The sequence below is a fragment of the Heliangelus exortis genome, chromosome 3, assembly GCF_036169615.1.
Source record: "Heliangelus exortis chromosome 3, bHelExo1.hap1, whole genome shotgun sequence".
In the NCBI taxonomy this organism is placed as follows: Eukaryota; Metazoa; Chordata; class Aves; order Apodiformes; family Trochilidae; genus Heliangelus; species Heliangelus exortis.
The window spans coordinates 59384960-59406363 of NC_092424.1; the positions used below are offsets into that span (position 1 = coordinate 59384960).

Here is a 21404-nt window from a genome sequence, read left to right on the forward strand (position 1 = left end):
ATAAAAAATGACCTATGCAAGAAATCACGTTTACTTTGAAAAGTTTATGTTGAATTGATGCCAAATTAATCAGCTATGCACTTACTTCCCTAGCTGGTAGGCATGAATTAAAATAAAGAGATCACTAGATCATATTTAGGAAAAAAACCCCATAAATCCTCTCTTATATCTTCCCTACGGGACAGAATTTGAGCTTCTGAGAGAATGGGAATGTTTACTGACTTTGGAAAAGATAAGCCAGAGAAGAAACAAGTTAATTTATACATATTTCACATCAATGACTCCACCTCTAAACCTGCTCCAGATGTTATCCAAATGAAACCCAACCTTTTCTAAGCTGGAAAAGCCTGCTTGTTCCATGTCAATATTTCTTCCTTATACCTTGATTCTGGCCTGAGCAAACAAGACCCACCTGTTCATGATGTGTCTGATCACACAGAGAGAAAAACAAGTTGTTAATAGATTTTATTGATGCAAGGCTTCAGATGAAGGAAGAAAAATACTGTGCTAAAACAGTTCAAACCTTATGGCTGATTTAAGTAGAACAAGTAGCATGTTTTCTTTCTAAGCAAGAAACATCAAGTCTGAGTAAAATCTAATGTACTTTATTATACACATTTAATTAAATCAAAGCAGACCTTCAGCAAAAATAGTGTCAGAAGCTCAATAATCTGTTTGTTTTTTTTTTAAAGAGATCAGGACACTGTATACTTAACTTGTACAGGGAGGGTCCACTTAGGGCATTAAACCATGTAGGCATCTGGGATAACAAGGATCATAGAATCATAGAATCATAGAATTGGCTGGGTTGGAAGGGACCTCAGAGATCATCAAGTCCAACCCTTGACCCACCACTGCAGTTACCAGACCATGGCACTGAGTGCCACATCCAGTCTCTTTTTAAATATCTCCAGGGACGGAGAGTCCACTACTTCACTGGGCAGCCCATTCCAATGTCTGATCACCCTCTCTGTAAAGAAATTCTTTCTAATATCTAACCTAAACCTCCCCTGGCACAACTTAAGACCATGCCCTCTTGTCTTGTTGAAAGTCGTCTGGGAAAAGAGACCAACCCCCCCTGGCTACCCCCTCCTTTCAGGGAGTTGTAGAGAGTGATGAGGTCTCCCCTGAGCCTCCTCTTCTCCAGGCTGAACAGCCCCAGCTCCCTCAGCCTCTCCTCATAGGATCTGTGCTTGAGTCCTTTCACCAGCCTGGTTGCCCTCCTTTGGACCTGCTCCAGGACCTCAATCTCCTTCCTGAACTGAGGGGCCCAGAACTGGACACAGGACTCAAGCTGTGGCCTCACCAGTGCTGAGTACAGGGGCAGAATCACTTCCTTGGACCTGCTGGCCACGCTGTTCCTGATACAGGCCAGGATGCCATTGGCCTTCTTGGCTACCTGGGCACACTGTTGGCTCATGTTCAGCTTCCTGTCAATCCAGACTCCCAGGTCCCTTTCTGCCTGGCTGCTCTCAGCCACTCTGTGCCCAGCCTGGAGCTCCCCATGGGGTTGTTGTGGCCAAAGTGCAGGACCCGGCACTTGGCCTTGTTGAACCTCATCCTGCTGGAATTAGCCCAACTCTCCAGTCTGTCCAGGTCCCTCTGCAGAGCCCTCCTGCCTTCCAGCTGATCCACACTCCCCCCCAGCTTAGTGTTGTCTGCGAATTTGCTGATGGTGGACTCAAGGATTGCAAGGCACAGACGGAAGAAGCAGCAACAATTGAAGAAGAGAATAAAACAGAGACTATAAAGAGAAGGAAAGGGGAAGAGAAGAAGGAAAGAGGAATATTTACTTTCTCTTCTCCAACCCTCATCTGTATGAGGAAAAAGCTAGGGAGGCTGGTGGAGCCACATTTAAACATCTAAACTTCCTGTTACTGCCACCTATTCCCTTTCTGTTTCACAGGTATGGTGCAGAAGGTGATGGCAAGCAGGAACTTGGTAACAAAAAAATCAATCACATTCAAATGGACTCCACTGCATCCTCACCTCCCCTTCAGTGACCAAAAAAGTGTTTTCAAATGACATAGAGCATCTGCTGAGAAAATAAATGAAGCTATGTGATGAAAAATCAAACTTCCCATGCATGTACTGCTGAGACTGCAGAGGGTAGGCACAAAAGGGCATAGCTGGTAGTTTCTGCACTAGGTGGGCTGCTCTTCCTGCAGTGCCACAATACCAGTGATGCTCCTGCTCAGCACTTCTGCTTTCTGCAGCAGCAAACAACCACAAAGGATGGCACTGGGAGGTCCTCCTCCCTAAAAATGGCATTGGAGTCTTCTGGAGTTGCAAATGGAATGTCTTCTGTGAAAGGCAACAGGAACACGAGACTTTATTGGCAATTTTAGGTCTCATGGAATCATAGTATGGTTTCCATTGGAAGGGGCCTTAAAGATCATCTAGCTCCAATGGCCCTGACATGGGCACGGACATCTCCCAATAGATCAGGTTGCTCCAAGTCCCATCCAACCTGACCTTGAACACTTCAAGGAATGAGGCATCCACATCTTCCCTGGGCAATCTGATTCGGTGTCTCACCTCCCTCACACTAAAGACTTTCTTCCTACTGTCTAGCCTAAATCTACCCTCTTCCAGTATTAAACCATTACCCCTCATCCTGTCACTACATGCCCTCATAAAATGTCCCTCCCCGGCTTTTCTGTAGGCCCCTTTCAGGTACTGCAAGGCCACTAATAAGGTCCCCATGGAGCCTTCTCTGCTCTTCCTCAACAAACCCAACTCTCAGCCTGTCTTTATGGGAGAATGCTCAAGCCGTCTGATCATTTCCATGGCTCTCCTCTGGACTTACTCCAACAGCTCCATGCCCTCCCTGTGCTGAGGGCTCCAGAACCAGACACAGTATTCCAGGTGGGATCTCACAAGAGTGGAGTAGTTGGTGAGAATCAGTTCCCTCAACCCACTGGCCATGTTTTTTTTTTTTAATGCCATTTCAGTGACTTCCAGTAGAGCAGCCACACTTCCAGACCAGAATGTGACATTTCAAGGCCTTAATTCCACCAAGAGTTCTCTCATTCAGCCACATGTCCCTTATACCACCTTGCTAGGGCCATACTTTCCTATCTCCCAAGAATTCCCCAATCCCGAATCACCAGAGAGAAGCCATAGCCTGAGCTAAACAGGTCCCACTCATGGCTCAGAGAAGGCTCAGTGAAACAGAAGCTGAAAATCATGGCTCTTCAGCAGTTCATCCCATCAGTCAGTGCACACAGACTGACCCAAAGCCAGCCAGTTCTCCTCCCTGGGATTACTTCTTTCTGAAAGGACTTTCATTCTTCAGTTTCACAGCAATACTACAACTCTTTACTGTATGAAGAGGTGGATTATGATCAATGAGCTGTGCTTTAGAAAGAAACAAATTGCAACTTGGCCACTGCTGATTTGTAATTTGGCCATATTTAGGTATAGCTCCTCTGGTATGGTAAAAGAGATACATACAGGTAATCAACACCTCTTAAATACATGCTGCAAAGCATGCAAACACCAGACCATCATAAATAAAAAACAAGCAGATTCTTTAATGAGAAGGAAACAGTATCTTCTTAATTGGTCTTGTTCCCAGATGTTGTTAAAATATTGTGGTTGGATTTATTTTTTTTTTAAATATCCAGTCTAGGATAAATAAATCAAGTTTTCAAAGATTATTGATGTTGCTAAAGTCTGGCAATGATATACAGAACTGAAAGTAGGGAGAGAAACATTGGGCTATCTCCAAAACAGTTAAGTGCTGCTAGCTCCATCTTTATCAGTAATAAACATTTGTCTTTATTTTTTATCCTTCTTTCTATGAGCTTGTCTCTAGTTCAGTTCAATTGTAGTCATCTTTGTATATGTTAGTAGCTTCTGTGAGAATAGATTTATTATTAGCTTATCTTTTCTGAGTAGTTAATATTTACGTCATCCTGTTGATAAGGTTTTCCATGAGGCTGTAAACCAGAGTCAGAGCAAGCCTGGAGTCACTCAGCTGTGGGAAGTTTCATGTGGAATGAGTCCTTGTAGTGCTGTATGCACAGGCTGCACCAGTTCACGATGAGGAAACAACTCCTGAGCAGGTGCCATCTCCGTGTTATGCACTCTGAAAGATGGTGAGTTTATAATATGCTAGTCTGAGAAATTATTTTGTTTTAAAGAGAAATCTTCTGTGGTTATCACTGAAGATGATATCATCTGCATGGATCACTGTGTTCTTTCTGCAGTGAACAGGAACACCACCAACAGCAATGAGGTTTTGGTGGGGGCTGGGATGATGGCTTACAAAACTATTCATTCCCGATACTTGAAAATGGAACATAACTAGGGGCCAAAACTCTTTTCAGGCACAGCTGAGAATTTAAAGTATTGCTCTTCACTTTCTGTGAAGTTATTCCAGGGGCACAAGGATGCATAATGACAAAGCTGGGATGGTACCCCCACTGCCTAACTCCTCTGCATTCACCTTCGTATTGAAGGTGATGTTTGGAGTTCACTGAACACCTACAAATCAGACAGTCCTAAATTAACTCCTCTGGGACTAAGGGGTGCACAGAACCACTGGAGAGGCACAGGGGACCTACTGTGTGTCTGCCTCTGCTCTGCACCAGTCCTGGGGGGGTTTCCTCACCCTCCTAGGGAGAGAGGGCATTATTTTTCTTGGATTATTTTCTTCCTCTGTGCATTTCAGAGATTTGCATTTATCCTGGGGTTTGGATATATAGCCCTGATCCTAAGCAATACACTTTGTGAAAGAGCAAAAACACTGATTTACTCTTTATAAACAGCTCTTTTTATTTGATTGTTTCCACTGAAAAGCAAGAACATAAACCATGGGAAAAGATCTAGAGGTTGATCAACTCTTTTTTCTATAAATTCCTCTCATATAAATCTAGGGTAATTTCAGATTGTCTTCAGTTGAATTGCATTAGGTTTGGATATGGTAAAATCATATTTAATTGTACCCGTAGAAATACAAACTAAAAGAATCACAGTAGAAATCAGTCCTGTCTTGCCCATTATTTTTTCTTACAGTAAAAATTTTAATTCCTGAGCTCCTCCCTGTTTCTTCCCCTTTCCAGTGCTCCTTTAAGAGTCTTGCCTAGGAAGGACAGAGTAATTTTTTAATACACTGCTTAAATGGCTTTGGTGACTGACAAAGGTGTTATTTCTATTCCCTTCCATGTTGTTTTCCATTTTAATTGGTTTATGTTTTAAAGTCAAGAAATGTAGATGACTCAAGGTAAACTCGACAGTGTTAAAACATCTCTTCTTCATTTTCCAAAAATCTGAAAAATTAATTATTGCAGAAATTTAAGCTTCAAAGAAAAGAAAGCCACAACAACAATTTTGTAGACAAATTTTTACTTTGGATTGTGCTTTAGAACTGCTTTACTATATTGCAGACCCAAAAGGCTGCTGAACATTTACTATTTATGTGTTCTGACATCTGCCAAAAATAGAGTTTGACTTAGTTCTCTTTGATATTACAAATAGTAAGTCTGAGAACTTTTTCATGGTACATACTAACACTATGCCACAAGAAAATGCCTGCTTGAAGCATCTGCATCAGCAGCATGAAAGCTTGTTCCTTCTTGCTCTTAATTAGTTGACAATTTGGTATGCTTAAGTACTTAATTGTCTTGATGTCTTAGAAATTGATACTTTACATCAATTTCGGTAAATATACCATTAAATATCACCTTCCCCATGCCTGCAGTTTCCTCTAGGCCTCTGGTTCATTCTTTTCTGATATACACTACAAACTGATCCATTCAGAGATAATGAACATGTCCTGCCATGCCCATGAATTGGTGTTTCATAGAATAGTGAAAGGGCATCTGCAAAAATAAACTATAGAGACATGCTGCTGTGCCCTCCAGCACCTCTGGCCTCAGGCATCCCCCTGACCAAACTCAATATCTGGTCGTGAAGGGAGGAAGAGCAAAACCCCAGGCACCACAGCAGGCTGTTGCCTGCCCCTCTGCAACAGAGCAGAGCTTCTGAGGGCAGGGGAAAGCTCCACATGGAGTTTGGCTCATTGCTGAGAGGTGCCTGGTCCTAAAACAAATACCCCAAGCAGAGCTGCCCTTGAGTTTTTTGGCCAATGTATCACTCAAAGGAGAGGCACGGCGGGAGAGCGGTGTGTATGGACACATGGATGTCCTTCAGCTAAGCCCCTGTAATGAGCTGGCCACCAGACTTTGTAACTATGAGTTTTGTACAGTCAGGCAACATGGATTACATCCACCAAATTTTACCCTCCTACAAAATGTACATGTTAAGATGGTAATTACCAAGTCCTAAACTTTCTCTCCTCAAGGAGAAGTGCCTGGCTCCAAGGAAGACCCACACCTATGAATCTCAAATGGATGAAGACCTCTCTGAGAGGCCAGTAGTTAGCTGCCTGACTTCTCTTTGGTATTTCCGCAGCTCTGAGCAATTGGACCTGACTCCTCTCCTTGACATATCCCCTTGACTCTCTCTAGTGGTATCTCTCTCAGTCTCATGGTTATTTCTGTACTTTTTTTTTAGTTGGCGAGCCCTCTTTCCATAGTAAGAAGAACCTTGCATGGCAGCACCCTAGTCCCTCTATGAATGTAGTCTCATGAAAAATAAGAGAACTGAGTTGTTTTCATTAATTTTTTTATGCACATAATATAATGAAGCAGCTATAATTTGCAAGAGTCAGTATCTTAACTTACCTTTTTCCATATCACCCTGAGGTACTCAGAGTAACTGGAATTTAGCTGATGGTCACCATGTCAGCAGTCTTATGTTCAGAAATATCACAGCTTTAAAAGGGTCTTTTGTGGAACAAAAGATTGATGCTCCTCATCTGTGACTCTAGTAAAGCCAATAATAGGTGTTTACTTTAAACACCTTTTTAGTAGCTGTATCCTGTAAATAGTTATTAACTGACTGGGTTCTTACATTAGACCTGTTTGTTCAGCAGAGTGATCAGAACTAGGCTGGTAAATACACGTCATGTCAGTCTGTACACAATATATCTTTTCAAGGAAATCCTACATTCTGCTATAACCTACCTGTATTATATTTTTTTATTTTTTTTGAAGGTTACAGAAGGGAAACTACTTGGCTTTTGTTGTTCTTCATTTAGATAGCCTTGGGCTTCTCACAATGTGACTACAATGTGTAATCAGTCAAATAAAGATACTTCATATGAGTCCAATTTGCCTACAAATAAGTCCTGCTAAACAAATATGACCATTACACCTGTGATTTTGTCTTTAAGTTCATCACAAAATGAATGGTGTGAGCCACTATTCATATTAACAGCTGCTCCTGAGCAAGTGGCCAAGAATGGTGCTCATTGTACCCAACATCCTCCAGCAAAACACTGGGGTCTTCTGGAGACTTCTCCAGCTGTGGATTAAATGCCTGTCCTCTCAAAATATGTTTTCCCCAGAACTGTAATGTGGTGAAGAGGTTCAGCTGTCTTTTGAGATGGTCTTCAAAATGTACGGGTGCCACTCAATGAGCAGAAAAGAAATGAGTGTGAAGAGCAAACTTTTATCCAGCGTGAGGGGAGAAAGGTAGGAGGATAGGTTTTTAAAAGAATATTTCTTCATATTTCTGTTGTATTGAATATTAAACTTCATAATTAATTATGGAAGAGAAGTATTCTACTTTCTACTTGAAAACTTTTTCTGTGCTTATCTCACTTGGATGTTCTCATGAGTTTTGGTTGATTTTGTTTTCATTTCAAGCAAAGCCACACACTCTCAGTTTGCTTGATATTTTTGTTGGAGACTCTTCCTACTTAACAAAAAAAAAATCAAAATCTTGTAAAAATAAGTTGGTTTTTTTTTTTGAGGAATAACACTTCCCACGGGAGAACATATTTTTTATGCTAAACAATTATCTGTCACAGAACAATTGGGAAGTTGTTTTGCTTTTAAGTAGAAAACTAGAAATAATACCTTAATTTTTTTTTATTGACTTTATAGCTTATTTCAGCATTTTTGTTTATTTACAAATGAAACAAATGAAGGTTGAAATCTATGTAACACATTTATAACCTGGATGAGCTTAAAACTTTTATAATTATGTACAGTATATTCAGTTAATTAGGTGTTCAATGCTTTCTTGTGTGAAACTTGAAAACTTTAGTTAATAAAGATTCATCTGATTGTGTTTCCCCTACATGAGTGTAAATACACCAAAAGAAGGAATGACAAACAGGAAAAGAAACAGGAAGAGACTGCAAAAAAGTGAAATATATGAAGTGATAATTAAAGCGAGGCAGAAAAGTTTAAAAAATTAACATTAGTAGGTAGAAAAAGGAGGAAGAAAGAGGCACCCAAAACATTAAATAAATATACTCAGGTTGTGTCTCGTACTCCTGAGAGTGCCTCTGGATGTACCTTGCCCCTGACCCTGGGATGCTGCTGCCTGGTACTACTTGAAAACCCCTCTGTAAACACAAGCTGTTAGTTAGAACCCTGTAGCTTCCAGGGTTTTGCAATCTCTCATTTATCATCCACATACATCCATTTAGCTTTGAATGACACGGTGTGCTTGCAAAAACGTTTATTTCAATATAGGGAAAAAAAGCAACTACCCTGTTGTGTTCTACCCATGACAACCAGAGGCAGCACAGTCCTGAAGCAAATGGGTTAAATTATTATTAAATTGCCATGTTGGTATTTTTCTGACAACCACATTATAAAGTAATGATAATTCTACTGAGTAACATATGTACTGAATAGCATATTCTCTATTTTTCACAATAATACTGTTTTTCTGTTTATTAAAGAAAAACCAGACCTGTCAACAATGAAAATTGCTTGCTAAGTGCTAAGTACTTTCCTGAAACACTTTTGTCAAGAGGCTCACAAATGGAATATGGGACTGTGGACATGAGCAAATGGCAAATATTTATGTTCTTGGTTGCAGATTAAACTAAGGTTCATAACATGTTTTTTTCCATGTTCAGGTCATGGCTGAAAACACTGTTAACATAATAAATACACAAAGCAGTGCTAAACTACTAGCACTGCATCCATTTCTATGCTGGTGTCAGGACACTCCAGTATACAGTTTATTTTATCAAATCAGACGTGCATCTCAAAGGAAGTCTAATGATAAAAGTGTAATTCTGCTAAAAGTATAATTACAAAATAGTTTTGTCCTTTATAAATGAGAAATGTGAATTTTTTACATATGCAAATAAATGAAAGTATTTATAATTGCCTTTTTTTTTCCCTCCCTGCAGCTCTTCCCATACAGAAAAGAAAAAAAAGAGTTGTACATATATCTCAGCATTAGAAAAATCAGAACCTGTGCCATTGTCTATGTGGATTTGAGACCTCAGTAAGGATGCAGCTGTGCTGTGAATCTCTAAATGGCTCTTGCATAAGGAGCAGCTGGTCAAACAATATCCGCATTTCCATGTATATCTTCATGGTTTGTATTATTCTGTCCACAGTGGTTGGAAATTTGACAGTCATCATCTCAGTATTACATTTCAAGCAGCTCCATACACCTACCAATTTCTTAATTCTTTCCATGGCTACTGTAGACTTTTTGCTGGGATTCCTGATCATGCCTTGCAGCATGGTGCGCTCTGTTGAGCACTGCTGGTATTTTGGGGAGTTTTTTTGCAAGATCCACACCAGCATGGACATTATGCTGAGCACAGCTTCCATCTTCCATCTTTCCTTCATATCCATCGACCGTTACTGTGCTGTGTCTGACCCTCTGAGATACAGATCAAAAATAAGTACTTTTGTTATCCTGGTCATGATATTTGTAAGTTGGATGCTCCCTGCTGCTTTTGCTTTTGGGATGATCTTTCTAGACCTAAACCTGCCAGGGGAAGAAGATATTTATTATCAAGTACATTGTGCAGGAGGATGCGTTGTCATTTTTAATGGAACTTCAGGGGTTGTGGCCTCCATGGTGTCTTTTTATGTTCCTGGATTTGTTATGCTGTACATCTATAGGAAAATATACTCTATAGCCAAGAGGCAGGCAAGATCCATTGATGCAATTAGCCAAAAAAAGATGCAATTTGAAATGAAGCACCATATTTCATTCTGTAGAGAAAGGAAAGCTGCCAAGACATTAGGCATAATAATAGGAGTGTTCCTCATTTGCTGGAGTCCATTCTTTTTCTTTACAGCAACCAATCCATTTATGAATTATGTCATACCTCCTATTCTCATTGATGCTTTGGTTTGGTTTGGTTATTTAAATTCTACATTTAACCCTATTGTTTATGCATTTTTTTACATGTGGTTTCGCAGGGCATTAAAGATTATTCTGTTTGGAAAAGTTTTTCAACCGGACTCCTCCAGGACTCATTTGTTTTTAGAATAATGTGCTCAATAAAGATTTGGATTTATGGTTTTGAATTTTTGCCTGGAGGCTAAACTTATGGATATAAGAACTCAAAATGAAGGACACATTTTTTTGTTTACTCACTGACCCAATCTGATTCAAGCAGCTATTGTGTGTTCCATCTTCTTTCATTCCAGACTGGATTTGCACGTGTTTTTTAGTTATAACTGTTTATATGCAATGCACAGGAAAGCAAGACTTATGGTTTAAAAAATTACAGCAGTTTATGTGTCTGCTATTAATAATTAAGAAATTACTCCAACACAACAGGTTAATTTCCTGGTTATATTACAATATTTGCATGTATTTTTTTCATCCTTTCAACCCTTCCTTTCAAATTTTTAGACATCTTTGAGTAATAACCCAAAGCTTTTAAGATTTGTCTCTCCTCTTCAAAATGCGTACAGAGGAGAAAAGAGGCCCACATGCAGCAATAACAGGGCACTGCATGGAGGGAAGATGGGACTGAGGAATGCAGGGCTTTCCCTTCTTCCATTTCAACTAGTGCTTGTCACTTATAAGTTTGTCTGTCACTAAAAGGCTTTGCTGCTTAATGAGAGCATGATCAAGGATAAAGAAAAATGCAGACTATGGAATGCAAAGCAATAGTGAAAATCGACATTGAACCTGACTAAGCCAAAAAATTAAGCTTGTCTAGGAATGTCTTCATGTCTTCACCAATTCACATCTAACTGAATTGTTTTTTAGCTGCTTATTATTTTTTTTAGACTATTTGGTTTGATAGCAATGCTTTGACAGCTGGTGTGGGATGTATAGAGGGAAGTCTTCTAAGAATGTTATAGTTGGCCTAAATGGAGGGTGCACAGGGCAGGGCAGAAGTGGAAGCACCAGAAGGAGTGGCAGAAGAGCTGCAGGAAAGGCTTGGGGTGACAGTGCCTGGGTGTGTGGGCTGTCAAGGTTACATCTGTGTGCAGCTTCTCAGGACACCCAGATTGGGACACAAAGGACACACAGCTACATAAAAAAATAGCACATGCTCACCAGCTGAAGAAGACCTAAAGGCTGTAATTTTTTAATCTATAGCCTGGCTTTTCTGAGATGTCACCAAACAGAAGGAAATATTACCTCTGTTCTGATCCTGTGACGTGGTGTGACTATGGATTAGTCCTGGGAATGGACTGAAATGGTACATGAGCACATAGTATATGAGAAGAGACTATGGAGAGAAACTAATGATTCTGTACTGAAGCAAGAGCTATGCTTAGCAGTAAATGATGTCCTTAATTCACATTGCTGGGATAAATGCACATTGTACCTTTCTTTTCTGATAAACCCTATTCTGTAGAGCATAAAAGCTGAGTGATGCTACATTTCAGTAGAGCAAAATCATGATCTGAGATTGTCTCTTATAAGTCTGCATTCTCCAAAATGACATAAAAAAGACCTATGAAATATACACCACATGGGCACTAATCCTTGTTTGTGACAACATGACTACATTAATACTTTATCTCACATAAATAAAGTAAGTTAAGATTAAAAGAAAAGCCTAACTTTGTGATAAATTAATTATCAGTTCCCTTCTTCCTTCATCCCCAGTGAGGCTGGTCTCATGTAGTTAATTTTCTCATGCTCAATGTGACCTACTGAAATGAATTGCCTGATCACTTGGACATCTTGATCTCTCTTGAAATAGCAGTCTCAGAAGTGCTTCCAGGTACTCTGGTGGTGTTATAATGAAAGGAAAGTGGTCTTTCCCTATGAGAAATGTTGCCCAGCTGAGGCTTTTAAAGTTTATTTAGTAAGTTCAGCACATATTTACATAACCCAATCAGGAAGTTAATAGAGATATTTATTTCCCTTCATCCACTCTCTGTTTACCTCCCTGAAAATCTGGAAACAATACTAGTTTTTCAGAGAACTTCAGCTCTCCCAGAGTTCATAACTGGTCATTCTCTCTTCACAGTGTGTTCTGGCACCTTTCTGGATTTTTTTCCTGGTTGCCTGAGTAGTCTGTGAACAAATATGACCCCAGCTTGCTTGCAGGATGTGTGTGACCCTCAGAGATACAAATAAAAGATAAATACTATTGTTTAGTTCAAACAGAGCACACACCTCTGCAACATGTTCCTAGACCCTAGTGAAAATCTAATCTACTTAAAACCACTGAAACCACACATCTTGACGGCTGATAGCCACATACCTAAATTTATACACATAGAAGATATGCACTACTTATGTTTTAGTCATTGGTAGCTCTCTTTATACTCACTGTAGTAAAGTGGTCATCTTCACAGGGTATTTATCTCATAAGTTTTAGGTAAGATGAATTGTCCCTGCAGAAGCTCTTTCTCTTAGAATCAAGGGGGATCCTCCAGTCACTACAATGGATTTTAAAATTATTTTTAAATTATTTTTAGATAGCTGAAGTGAGGACTAACCAGCACAGGTGAATCCCACACTATGGAAAAGTTGGGATGATTCTTTGACTCCAAAAATGCTTCTGTCAAAGGCCAGTTTTCTGGGACTAGCCATTAGATCTTGTCTCTAACTTGCTTGACTAGCAAGAGATCTGAAAGGAGATTTTGGATTTAGTCAGGGATCCATGGAGCTGCTGCTGAAGGTTTGCCTGAATAGCTTACGCTGAGAGAGACTGATGTGATGATGGATTGTGGAATCCCAGAGAAACACGTGCAGTTCCCTGGTATCCTGCTCTGGAGCACATCAGGAGGGAAGCAGATCAGAAATTGTCAGCAGCTTCCAGTAGTAGGTTATTCTGAGGAGATTATCCTCCAGGAAGGCAGATACAGGTGATCTTACATTAAGAGAATCTCAGCCATCCTGTGCATTCTGTGCAGAAATTGCAAGGGTGCCATGGTTTAAACCCAGAAGGCAGCTTAGCCCCACACAGCCCCTCACTCATTCCATCCCACTGGGATAGACAACACAGTCAGAAAGGGAAAAGTGAGAAAATCCCTGGATTCAGATAAAGACAGCAAAAGCTATGTGCACAAAGCAAAATTAGGAATTCACTCACCATTTCCCATTGGCAGGCAGACCTTCTGCCACTTCCAGGAAAGCAAGGGCTCCATCATGCCTAGTGGTTACCCAGGAAGATGACATATTTTTAAGTATTGCATCATATGGTATGGGATATCTCTTTAGTCATTTGAGCTCAGCTACCCCACCTGTGAACCCTCCAAACATCTTGTGCAGCCCCAGCCCACTTGCTGAGGGGGTGGGGTGAGAAACAGAGGCAGCCTTGAGGCTGTGTAAGGGTTGCTCAGCAGAAGCTAAAAAGGGGCTGTGTTACCAACACTCTTTCCACCACAAATCCAAAACAGAGCACTAAAAAAGCTACTATTGAGAAAATAAACTCTTTCTCAACCAAAGCCAGCAGAGAGGCCATTTCAGCATCATGGATTCACAGGTTCACCACAATCTGTTTAGTGTAGAAGAAATTTTCCGTGTATAGACCACCAACCTTCCTGCAAGCTGTCTAGCCAAGATACCACCAGGATTAATTCCATGAAGAAGTAACAAGAGGCTTCCACACACATGTTGCTGGTGGCTTTCATGCACATGAAGAAGGCATTTGTCCTTGTTCTTAACCATGTAGAGTTGTAACTCAGTTTTGTGCATGGCCGAGCTCAGAAAGTTTCAGAAAGAACTTTTTCCTCTGGTGTCCTATTTCCAAAAGATGGCACTTTCCCAAAGAGCCTCCTCTCCTTCTGTTTACAGTGACTTCTCTAGCACAGCAACTTTAATGAAGTCCCAGGTTATTTTCTCTCATCGGGTCTAATCACAGGCAGCCCAAAGCTCTTTCTTTCTATGAAGGGGATGTACAAATGAGATGTGTTAATGAGGCCACAGGGTCTCTATTTGAATTCAAAATTTTGATAAATTAGGTGAGCACAAGAAAAATGCCTCACCTGCTGCAATCTCAAGGTACCATTTTTTATATGACGGGCAGAGGATATTGTTAAATTCCTTATCAGCACATTTAATTAGTGACCTTATTAAGCACTTCCCAGAGGGCTACCTTTTCCAAAATAAATGAGTCTCCAGTGAGTGATTTCATATGCTTTAACTTCCCTGAAAACTTGTGCAAAGCAATTACCCCACCATGAAGAAAGGATCCGAGTGGTTTCCCTGGTAAAACTTTTTCATCTTCATTTTGCCACCAGTGAGCACAGTTTGCAATATCACCTCCCTCTCCTGCTTCATAAGTTTTGGACTCACAGACTGCCACCTGTCCCCACTGTCTTAGTGTCTGTAGCTTGTGTTTTGGTGGTGTATGGGCTGCCACCTGCTATAACCCATGTACTGCAGTCCCACCTGTGGCCAAGCCCCACAGTTTGCCCCTCAGTCAGATGCAGTGGGATGGGAGAAGAGGAGAAGCATGGAATGTCCAGCCAGGACCCTTCCAGAGGCTGACAAGCAAAGACTGACTACAAAATGGAGTTTTTAAAACAGATAGATAAAAACATACATTAGTGCAGTGTTCAAACTGAGCTCTCAAACTGTGTAAATATTGCAAAATGTATGGCTTTCTTTAAATCACTAGCTCATCAAGTTGTGCATGCTGTGCACTCTTTGTCCTCTACAATACATTCATATCCACTCAGCAAGGGGGAAAATACTAGATACAGTCAAACATAAGATACTTTGTGTTCTACAAACAGCTTTTAATTCTGTAGTTTGTCCTATCATCTTAGTTATCTACAGCACTGCTCCCATGCTACTGCATCTAAAGACCTAATTCAGAAAAAGATGCCCATTTGTAAGCCTTTCTTAACTAGCCTGTTTCCATTAGACATAGCACAAAATTGATAAACTTTTATGATGAAATGACAGGTCTGGTAGACAAGGGAAGAGCAGGTGTTATTGTCTACCTAGACTTCAGTAGGTCTTTAGGCTCTGTCCTCCATAAGATCTTCATAGAGAAGATAATGAAGTGTGGGCTGGCTGAAAAGTTGGATTTCTAGTTGAAGTGGATTGAAAGCTGGATGAATGCCCAGGACCAGAGGGGTGGTGATCATTGGCACAGTCTAGTTGGAGGACAGTAACCAGTGGTGTACTCAGGGGTCCATACTGGGTCCAGTCTAGTTCAACATCTTCATTAATGAGATGGATCATGGGGCAGAGTGTACCCTTCCAACGTACCTTAAATCTGTGATTCTGTGAAATTTGATTCCTATAGGATTTTCTTCTTTGTAGAATTTTTATTAAGACCCCTTTAGCTTTGTGCTGTCCCTTTAAATCTCTGCTGAATGGTAGTAACTTACCTTTGGACTTGTAAAGTATCTTTAGTACACCTGCATGAGGGTCAGCTTTAAGTCTGAGCATCGACCTCTGATCTGAGAGGACTCCATTTATTTGCATTAATAGTGAATTAATTTTGTCTTGTAAGGAAAGTAATACCACTTTGCTTACTTTTTATTTTTTTGTAAATGACAGGTTATTAATATAACTGTAATATACTGTACTTCCTGTACACTATGTGAAAGCTGCATGTACAGCCAGCATCACAGGAATTTTTCAGCTCATTAAATTACAAAATGGTAATCTTCTTCACAGTTATTAAATATTTCATCTGCAAGTTCAATTAGAAATGGTAATTACTAAAAAAATGAAGCAGAATGCACAAGGCACTAAAATAGCTGAAAATCAGAACATGTTTTCTTTAGCTTCTTCTTTCAAGGACTCTTTTGATATGGCTTGTATCTACCTCAAATCACAAAAATAGCTCACCCATAGAGGAAGGTAAATGAATTAATAGAACAAACAAAAGTAATAGTCTTGGGAATACAGACACTTGGCTTTGTTTATCTCCCATTCATGTAAACCCCTAAATTATATATATATTTTTAAACTCAAAATCTCCTGGGACTTAAATGTAATGTCATATAAGACAGAAAAATGCCCACCTTTCATTAATCATTACAAAGGAGGGTCTGCCTTTTAAAGTCATTGCAGTTTTGCAGGACAATAACAAAACAGGAAAATGTATACTTGAAGAATCTACTAGTGGTATTACTAAAGCAGATGCAGGTAGGTTTCACTGATGTCCAGGCATTCTTTTTAATCTTTTGATGCTCTGTATCTGTATTTTCTTCATCTCAGTGTGGTACCTATTTGAAAAAGTCAGTGGACCAAGATGCTTACCCAGGTTTTTTTAAGCAGATTAAATTGCTGTGGAGAAGAGTATCTCTTCCTGGTTCTATGTGTAAATACGCCAAGTCTCAAACAAGGTACCAGGAAAAGAGTTGTTGGAAATAGGTCTGGGTGCCCCCCAGGCAAATGAAAGGAATTTTCTGACTCTTGAAAATATTCACAAGTATATTAATTTCTAATGAAGCTGGACCAGAGTATATTACAGTATATTATATCAACCTATCTCCACTCCCTTTCAGTTAATGGAATTATAATGATGGGGAAAAAATATAAATATAGGAAAAGAAACTAATATTGTTTATCATACCAATTTTACAGCTGATTTTCATCAAATTTATTCATTGCGTGTATTTCATAATCCAGAGCAGGTGAGTTTATCATTACAAACCATGTAGAAAAGGAAAATTTGGCAGCTGATTTGTCACTCTTAAAGTAAGTGTTTACGTGAATAGCTCATTAACATAAATCTCCAAGAAAGCTGAGGTGTGTGATCTTGCATAATATTTGTCCAACAGAAAAAGGATCAACATTCTGAGGTTGAAGAAAAGACTAAATCCTATACAATACTTACAGACTGAAGTGAACTCATGGAATTTCTTTCTCTGTGCATGTTTTGTTTCCCCTATTTTAAAATTATGGATAATGTGATGTATATATAAAATACAAGAACCATATTTTACAAAACACTCCCAATACAGTAGAATGCACAAAATAACAATGATGGTATCATGTAATTTAGTTAATTTAAGATATAATTAAGTTTACTTTCAACTACTTTGTTTTAAATAATTTTTTGTAGTTAATTTTATAATAGCTTCCATTTATGAGATTTCCTGTACCATTTCAAAAAAGTGATGGGTTGCAGTTGGTCCCTATTGAAGCCAGGAGAAATTTCAGCTCTGAATGACTGCATTTCATTCAGCCGTGCTCTTGACTTACCTTATCTTGTATTCTCATGTTAGGATTTGGAATCTTTTGGAAACACATGCAAATTAAATCTGCCTGTGAAACTGCATCTCCAATAGAAAATTCTAACAAAGGATTGGATATGCTTTCTCCAAATATCTCGGCAGATTTGACTGACTGCTCTGAGTTTGGAAATAAATCTTGCCCTGAGAGATTTAGGTCACCAGGAATACGTGCAGTAATGTACTTGTTCATAACAGCATTCTTCCTCCTCACCATCTTGGGGAACCTGGCCATAATCATTTCCATCTCATATTTCAAGCAGCTTCGTTCTCCGACCAACTTCCTCATCCTCTCCATGGCTGTCACGGATTTCTTGCTGGGCTTTGCCATCATGCCCTACAGCATGGTGAGGTCTGTGGAGAACTGCTGGTATTTTGGGATGACGTTCTGCAAAGTTCATTACAGTTTCGACCTGATGCTCTGCTTAGTTTCCATTTTCCATCTCTGTGCCATCGCCATGGATCGGTTTTATGCCATCTGCCACCCTCTGCATTATGTCAGCACCATGACCATCACAGCCATAAAACAAATCGTGCTCGTGTGCTGGTCAGTGCCTGCTGCTTTTGCTTTTGGGGTGGTTTTCTCAGAAGCTTATGCTTCTGGAGTAGAGGGCTATGAAATGCTGGCTAAATGCTCAAGCTTGTGCCCTGTTGTGTTCAACAAGTTGTGGGGGGCTGTTTTATTTACAGTCGGTTTGTTTGCTCCCGCTTGCATTATGCTAGGGATTTATGTTAAAATTTTTGTAGTCTCCCAAAGGCACACGTGTGAGTTGAAACAGGCACACAGGCACACAAAAACTGAAAGGCAAAAGGAGCTTTCTAAAAGTAAAGATAGAAAAGCTGCCACAACTTTGAGTATAGTAATGCTGGGTTTCTTAATATGCTGGTTTCCTTGCTTTTTTGTAATCTTAATTGATCCATTTTTAAATTTCTCTACTCCTTTAACTTTATTTGATGCTCTAAACTGGTTTGGGTATTTAAATTCTTTCTGCAATCCATTAATATATGGCTTTTTCTATCCGTGGTTTCGGAAAACATTTAAATATATCTTAAAAGGCAAAATATTTAACACAAATTTCCGTACAATGGAACTTCTATCTGAAGATCAGCAACAGTAATACTACTGACAGCAGCTCTAGAAATGAAGAAGAAACAGTGCACTACTGGGTATTCATGCTTTAGTAATCTCAAGTGCAATGTATGTATCTTATGAGTCAATCCTATGGAATTGTCTCATCATATATGTACTTCATAAAATCAGATTCATTTTATACAAAATTTATTTACCACTTGTACTCACTTTTAAGGAGTGATACACTATTTTTTTTACTATTTTTTGCGTTTCAGAACTTTAAGTCTTTCTAGAATCACTTAATGTAATGTTGGTTTTTAATTTCAGGAAGTATTTATATACAGTCCATAAACTCAACATTTCACCTAATGTCATATACATGTAGCTGATCTTTCTTCTGGTTCATTATCAATAGTCTCCTAAACTAAATATACCCCAGGCTAATATGGTGACAGTCTTTGCCACCGGTTTATCTGGGATGTTGGCAGGTACATAGAACCTGATGTTATTCCCAAGCAAATATAATTTCAGTATAATTATAGAATAAATTTGATCTTTTCCCCTGTAAACAATAAAATCGAGTTTTTAGCCCTTTTCTTCTGTGTGCCTTGTACCTGGGGAGGAGCACTCAGGAGCACTGCTCACACTCAGGTATGTGCTTGCCTTTTCTGTGTTTAGACATCAGGCTTGGGATGTTATAAAATAGACTTGTTGACAGTTCACCCCATACTCACCCCACAACACTTTAACACTCAGCTGGAGCCTCTAATTGAGGTCCTTGCTGTGCTGAGCTCCTTTTTGAAGTCAGTCACTGCCAGAGTTCACAAGTTACATGCCTAAAACAAATTGTCATTTCTGAACACAGCTGCTGCAGTCATTTTATAATAATTTCATAATTTATTCAGCGAATTGTACCTCTGTCTTACTTCTTCTGGTATATGTACAGTGTATGCTTTACTCTTAATAAAGTCTGATTACCAAAAAGCCATCCACGTGTTTATTCACTTCTTGGCTTATCACATCTACATTAATATGGCATGCCAGTGATAGTTGTTCATTTTCTTTGTTGAAAACTTTTAAATGGATCTCTGACAACATGAACACATTCTGTTTCCCAATTTCACCCCCACCTGAAACACTTGAGACAGCAAGTAGATGGAAGATCACAGTCTTCTCTGTGGTGGCGTATAAGAAACATAAAACCCAAGGTATTTCATTTGCTGCAATCGCTCGCTGTGTGCACAATTGCCACTACCTGAACAGCCTGGGGAGGGAACAGAGTAGATACAACAAAGATTTTTGGGCACCTAGAAGCTGGATAATACTTTGTCCTGTATCATTGTTTAATGCATGCTCAAGGAGGACCCTGTACCAAACATGAGGGCAGCAGGAGCAGTAGTAAGGGAGAGCAAGAAAGCTGTGGCAGATAGCTTAAGGTCAGCAGCCCAGGTCTTTTTAACACAGCCCAGCCCCGACTTTCAGAGCTTGTGCTGTGACCCTAGTTCAATATAGCTGTGCTTCTGCAGTGCTTTCCCTGGAGTGACATCTCTGGAACCTCTGGTGAAGTGGTGGACAAGCTTTGCATATACGCCTAGCTTATTGGCCAGGATACCATCTGGGATGCTAACATTATGCAGACTTTATGCTTCTCCTTTTGGAGATGAGACACAAATAGTATTTGGGAGCAATACAGAAACCTCACATTGTGCTGATGCTAGCAGGGAGAGGGGAGATACAGAACAGGTGATGGGGGACAAGACAGAGACAGTACCAGAGCCGGCTGGGCTGGGTCACAACTGGATGCATTTCAGAGTGGCTTCTTCAGAGAAATTTGTATGCCATCAGATTTGTGGGGGTTTATATTGAGAGCTAAGACATGCTAAAGGTAATTTTTATGTGTCTTTACAATTTTTGCTGCCAGTAGTACATGTAGTCAACTATTCTGCAGAGTGGGTTTTAATCTGTCCTGGTGGATACAGAATATATGAACTTAACACTGAGTGTCTAATTAAATCTTCATGTCCACATCTAAACATTTCTGAAAATCCTATGTATTAGATGCCTGGCTGGTGCCATACAATGTAGCTGGAGACATTTTAAGTAATGATTCAATTATTTTATAAAGATACACAATGTCATCCATAGTTAGCCCCATATATTACATACCCTAAAAAGACAACATTTCTTCCAGACTATAAATCTTCAGAGAACAACTTGCAGCTATCTGTGAGACTGCAGGGTGTCATGTAGTTGTGTGTGTCCAGTTTTTTCCTCTGGATGTTAAAGTAGTATCTACTTCATCGCTCTTGTTACCCAACTTGCAACCTGCAGCTTCTTCTTCTTACAGTTCCGGCACAGCTGTCAGACAGCACTATTTTGTTCATGAAAAAACTGCAGCAAGCCATGCTGTTCCACCTGATGTTAAACTTGATGCTGCTGCTAAAGCTGGTGCCAAGCAAAGCACTGCTTTGCAAAAAACCTAGGGCATCAGAGTAACAGGGATTTTTTGTGGACCACACCTGCTAGTGCTCAGGAGAACCTGAGCATCTGTGGGTTTATGCTGTAACATATTAACCACATTCAGTTTCCAGGGGTACACCACTTAGGTTCAGTTGCAAGCACTGCAGATCTCTTCATTTCTTCCTCCCCTTAAATATCGTGGTAAGCTGCTTTGGTTTATTTTTTCTGAAACACATGCTCACCCAGTAATCTATTTTTCCAAACTACACAACGAACTGTTTTAGGATTAATTCTGGTCTATAGCAAATCCAGACCACATTCTTCTCCTCATGGCAGGCTGTATCTTTTTGGCTGTGAATGATTCCAGCAGAGCCCATGTTTCTCTTCCTCTCTGGTACATCCCTTCATCTCTG

General features: G+C 39.8%; 2 protein-coding genes across 3 annotated transcripts; both read left to right on the top strand.

Annotated features, from left to right (window-relative positions):
* Positions 1-3958: 3958 nt before the first annotated feature.
* On the top strand, positions 3959-10367 carry TAAR1 (trace amine associated receptor 1). 2 transcript variants are annotated; one of them, XM_071742480.1, is made up of 3 exons: positions 3959-4103; positions 7418-7544; positions 9227-10367. In XM_071742480.1, the coding sequence occupies exon 3, from the start codon at positions 9331-9333 to the stop codon at positions 10330-10332; it is 1002 nt and encodes a 333-aa protein (XP_071598581.1). In that variant the 5' UTR covers positions 3959-4103; positions 7418-7544; positions 9227-9330; the 3' UTR covers positions 10333-10367. The 2 variants fall into 2 exon arrangements, with proteins under 2 accessions (XP_071598581.1, XP_071598582.1); XM_071742481.1 differs by lacking the exon at positions 7418-7544.
* A 6661-nt stretch (positions 10368-17028) lies between these two features.
* Positions 17029-18750, top strand: TAAR2 (trace amine associated receptor 2). Its single transcript, XM_071742482.1, has one exon. The coding sequence runs from the start codon at positions 17447-17449 to the stop codon at positions 18575-18577; it is 1131 nt and encodes a 376-aa protein (XP_071598583.1). The 5' UTR covers positions 17029-17446; the 3' UTR covers positions 18578-18750.
* The last annotated feature ends 2654 nt before the right edge of the window (positions 18751-21404 follow it).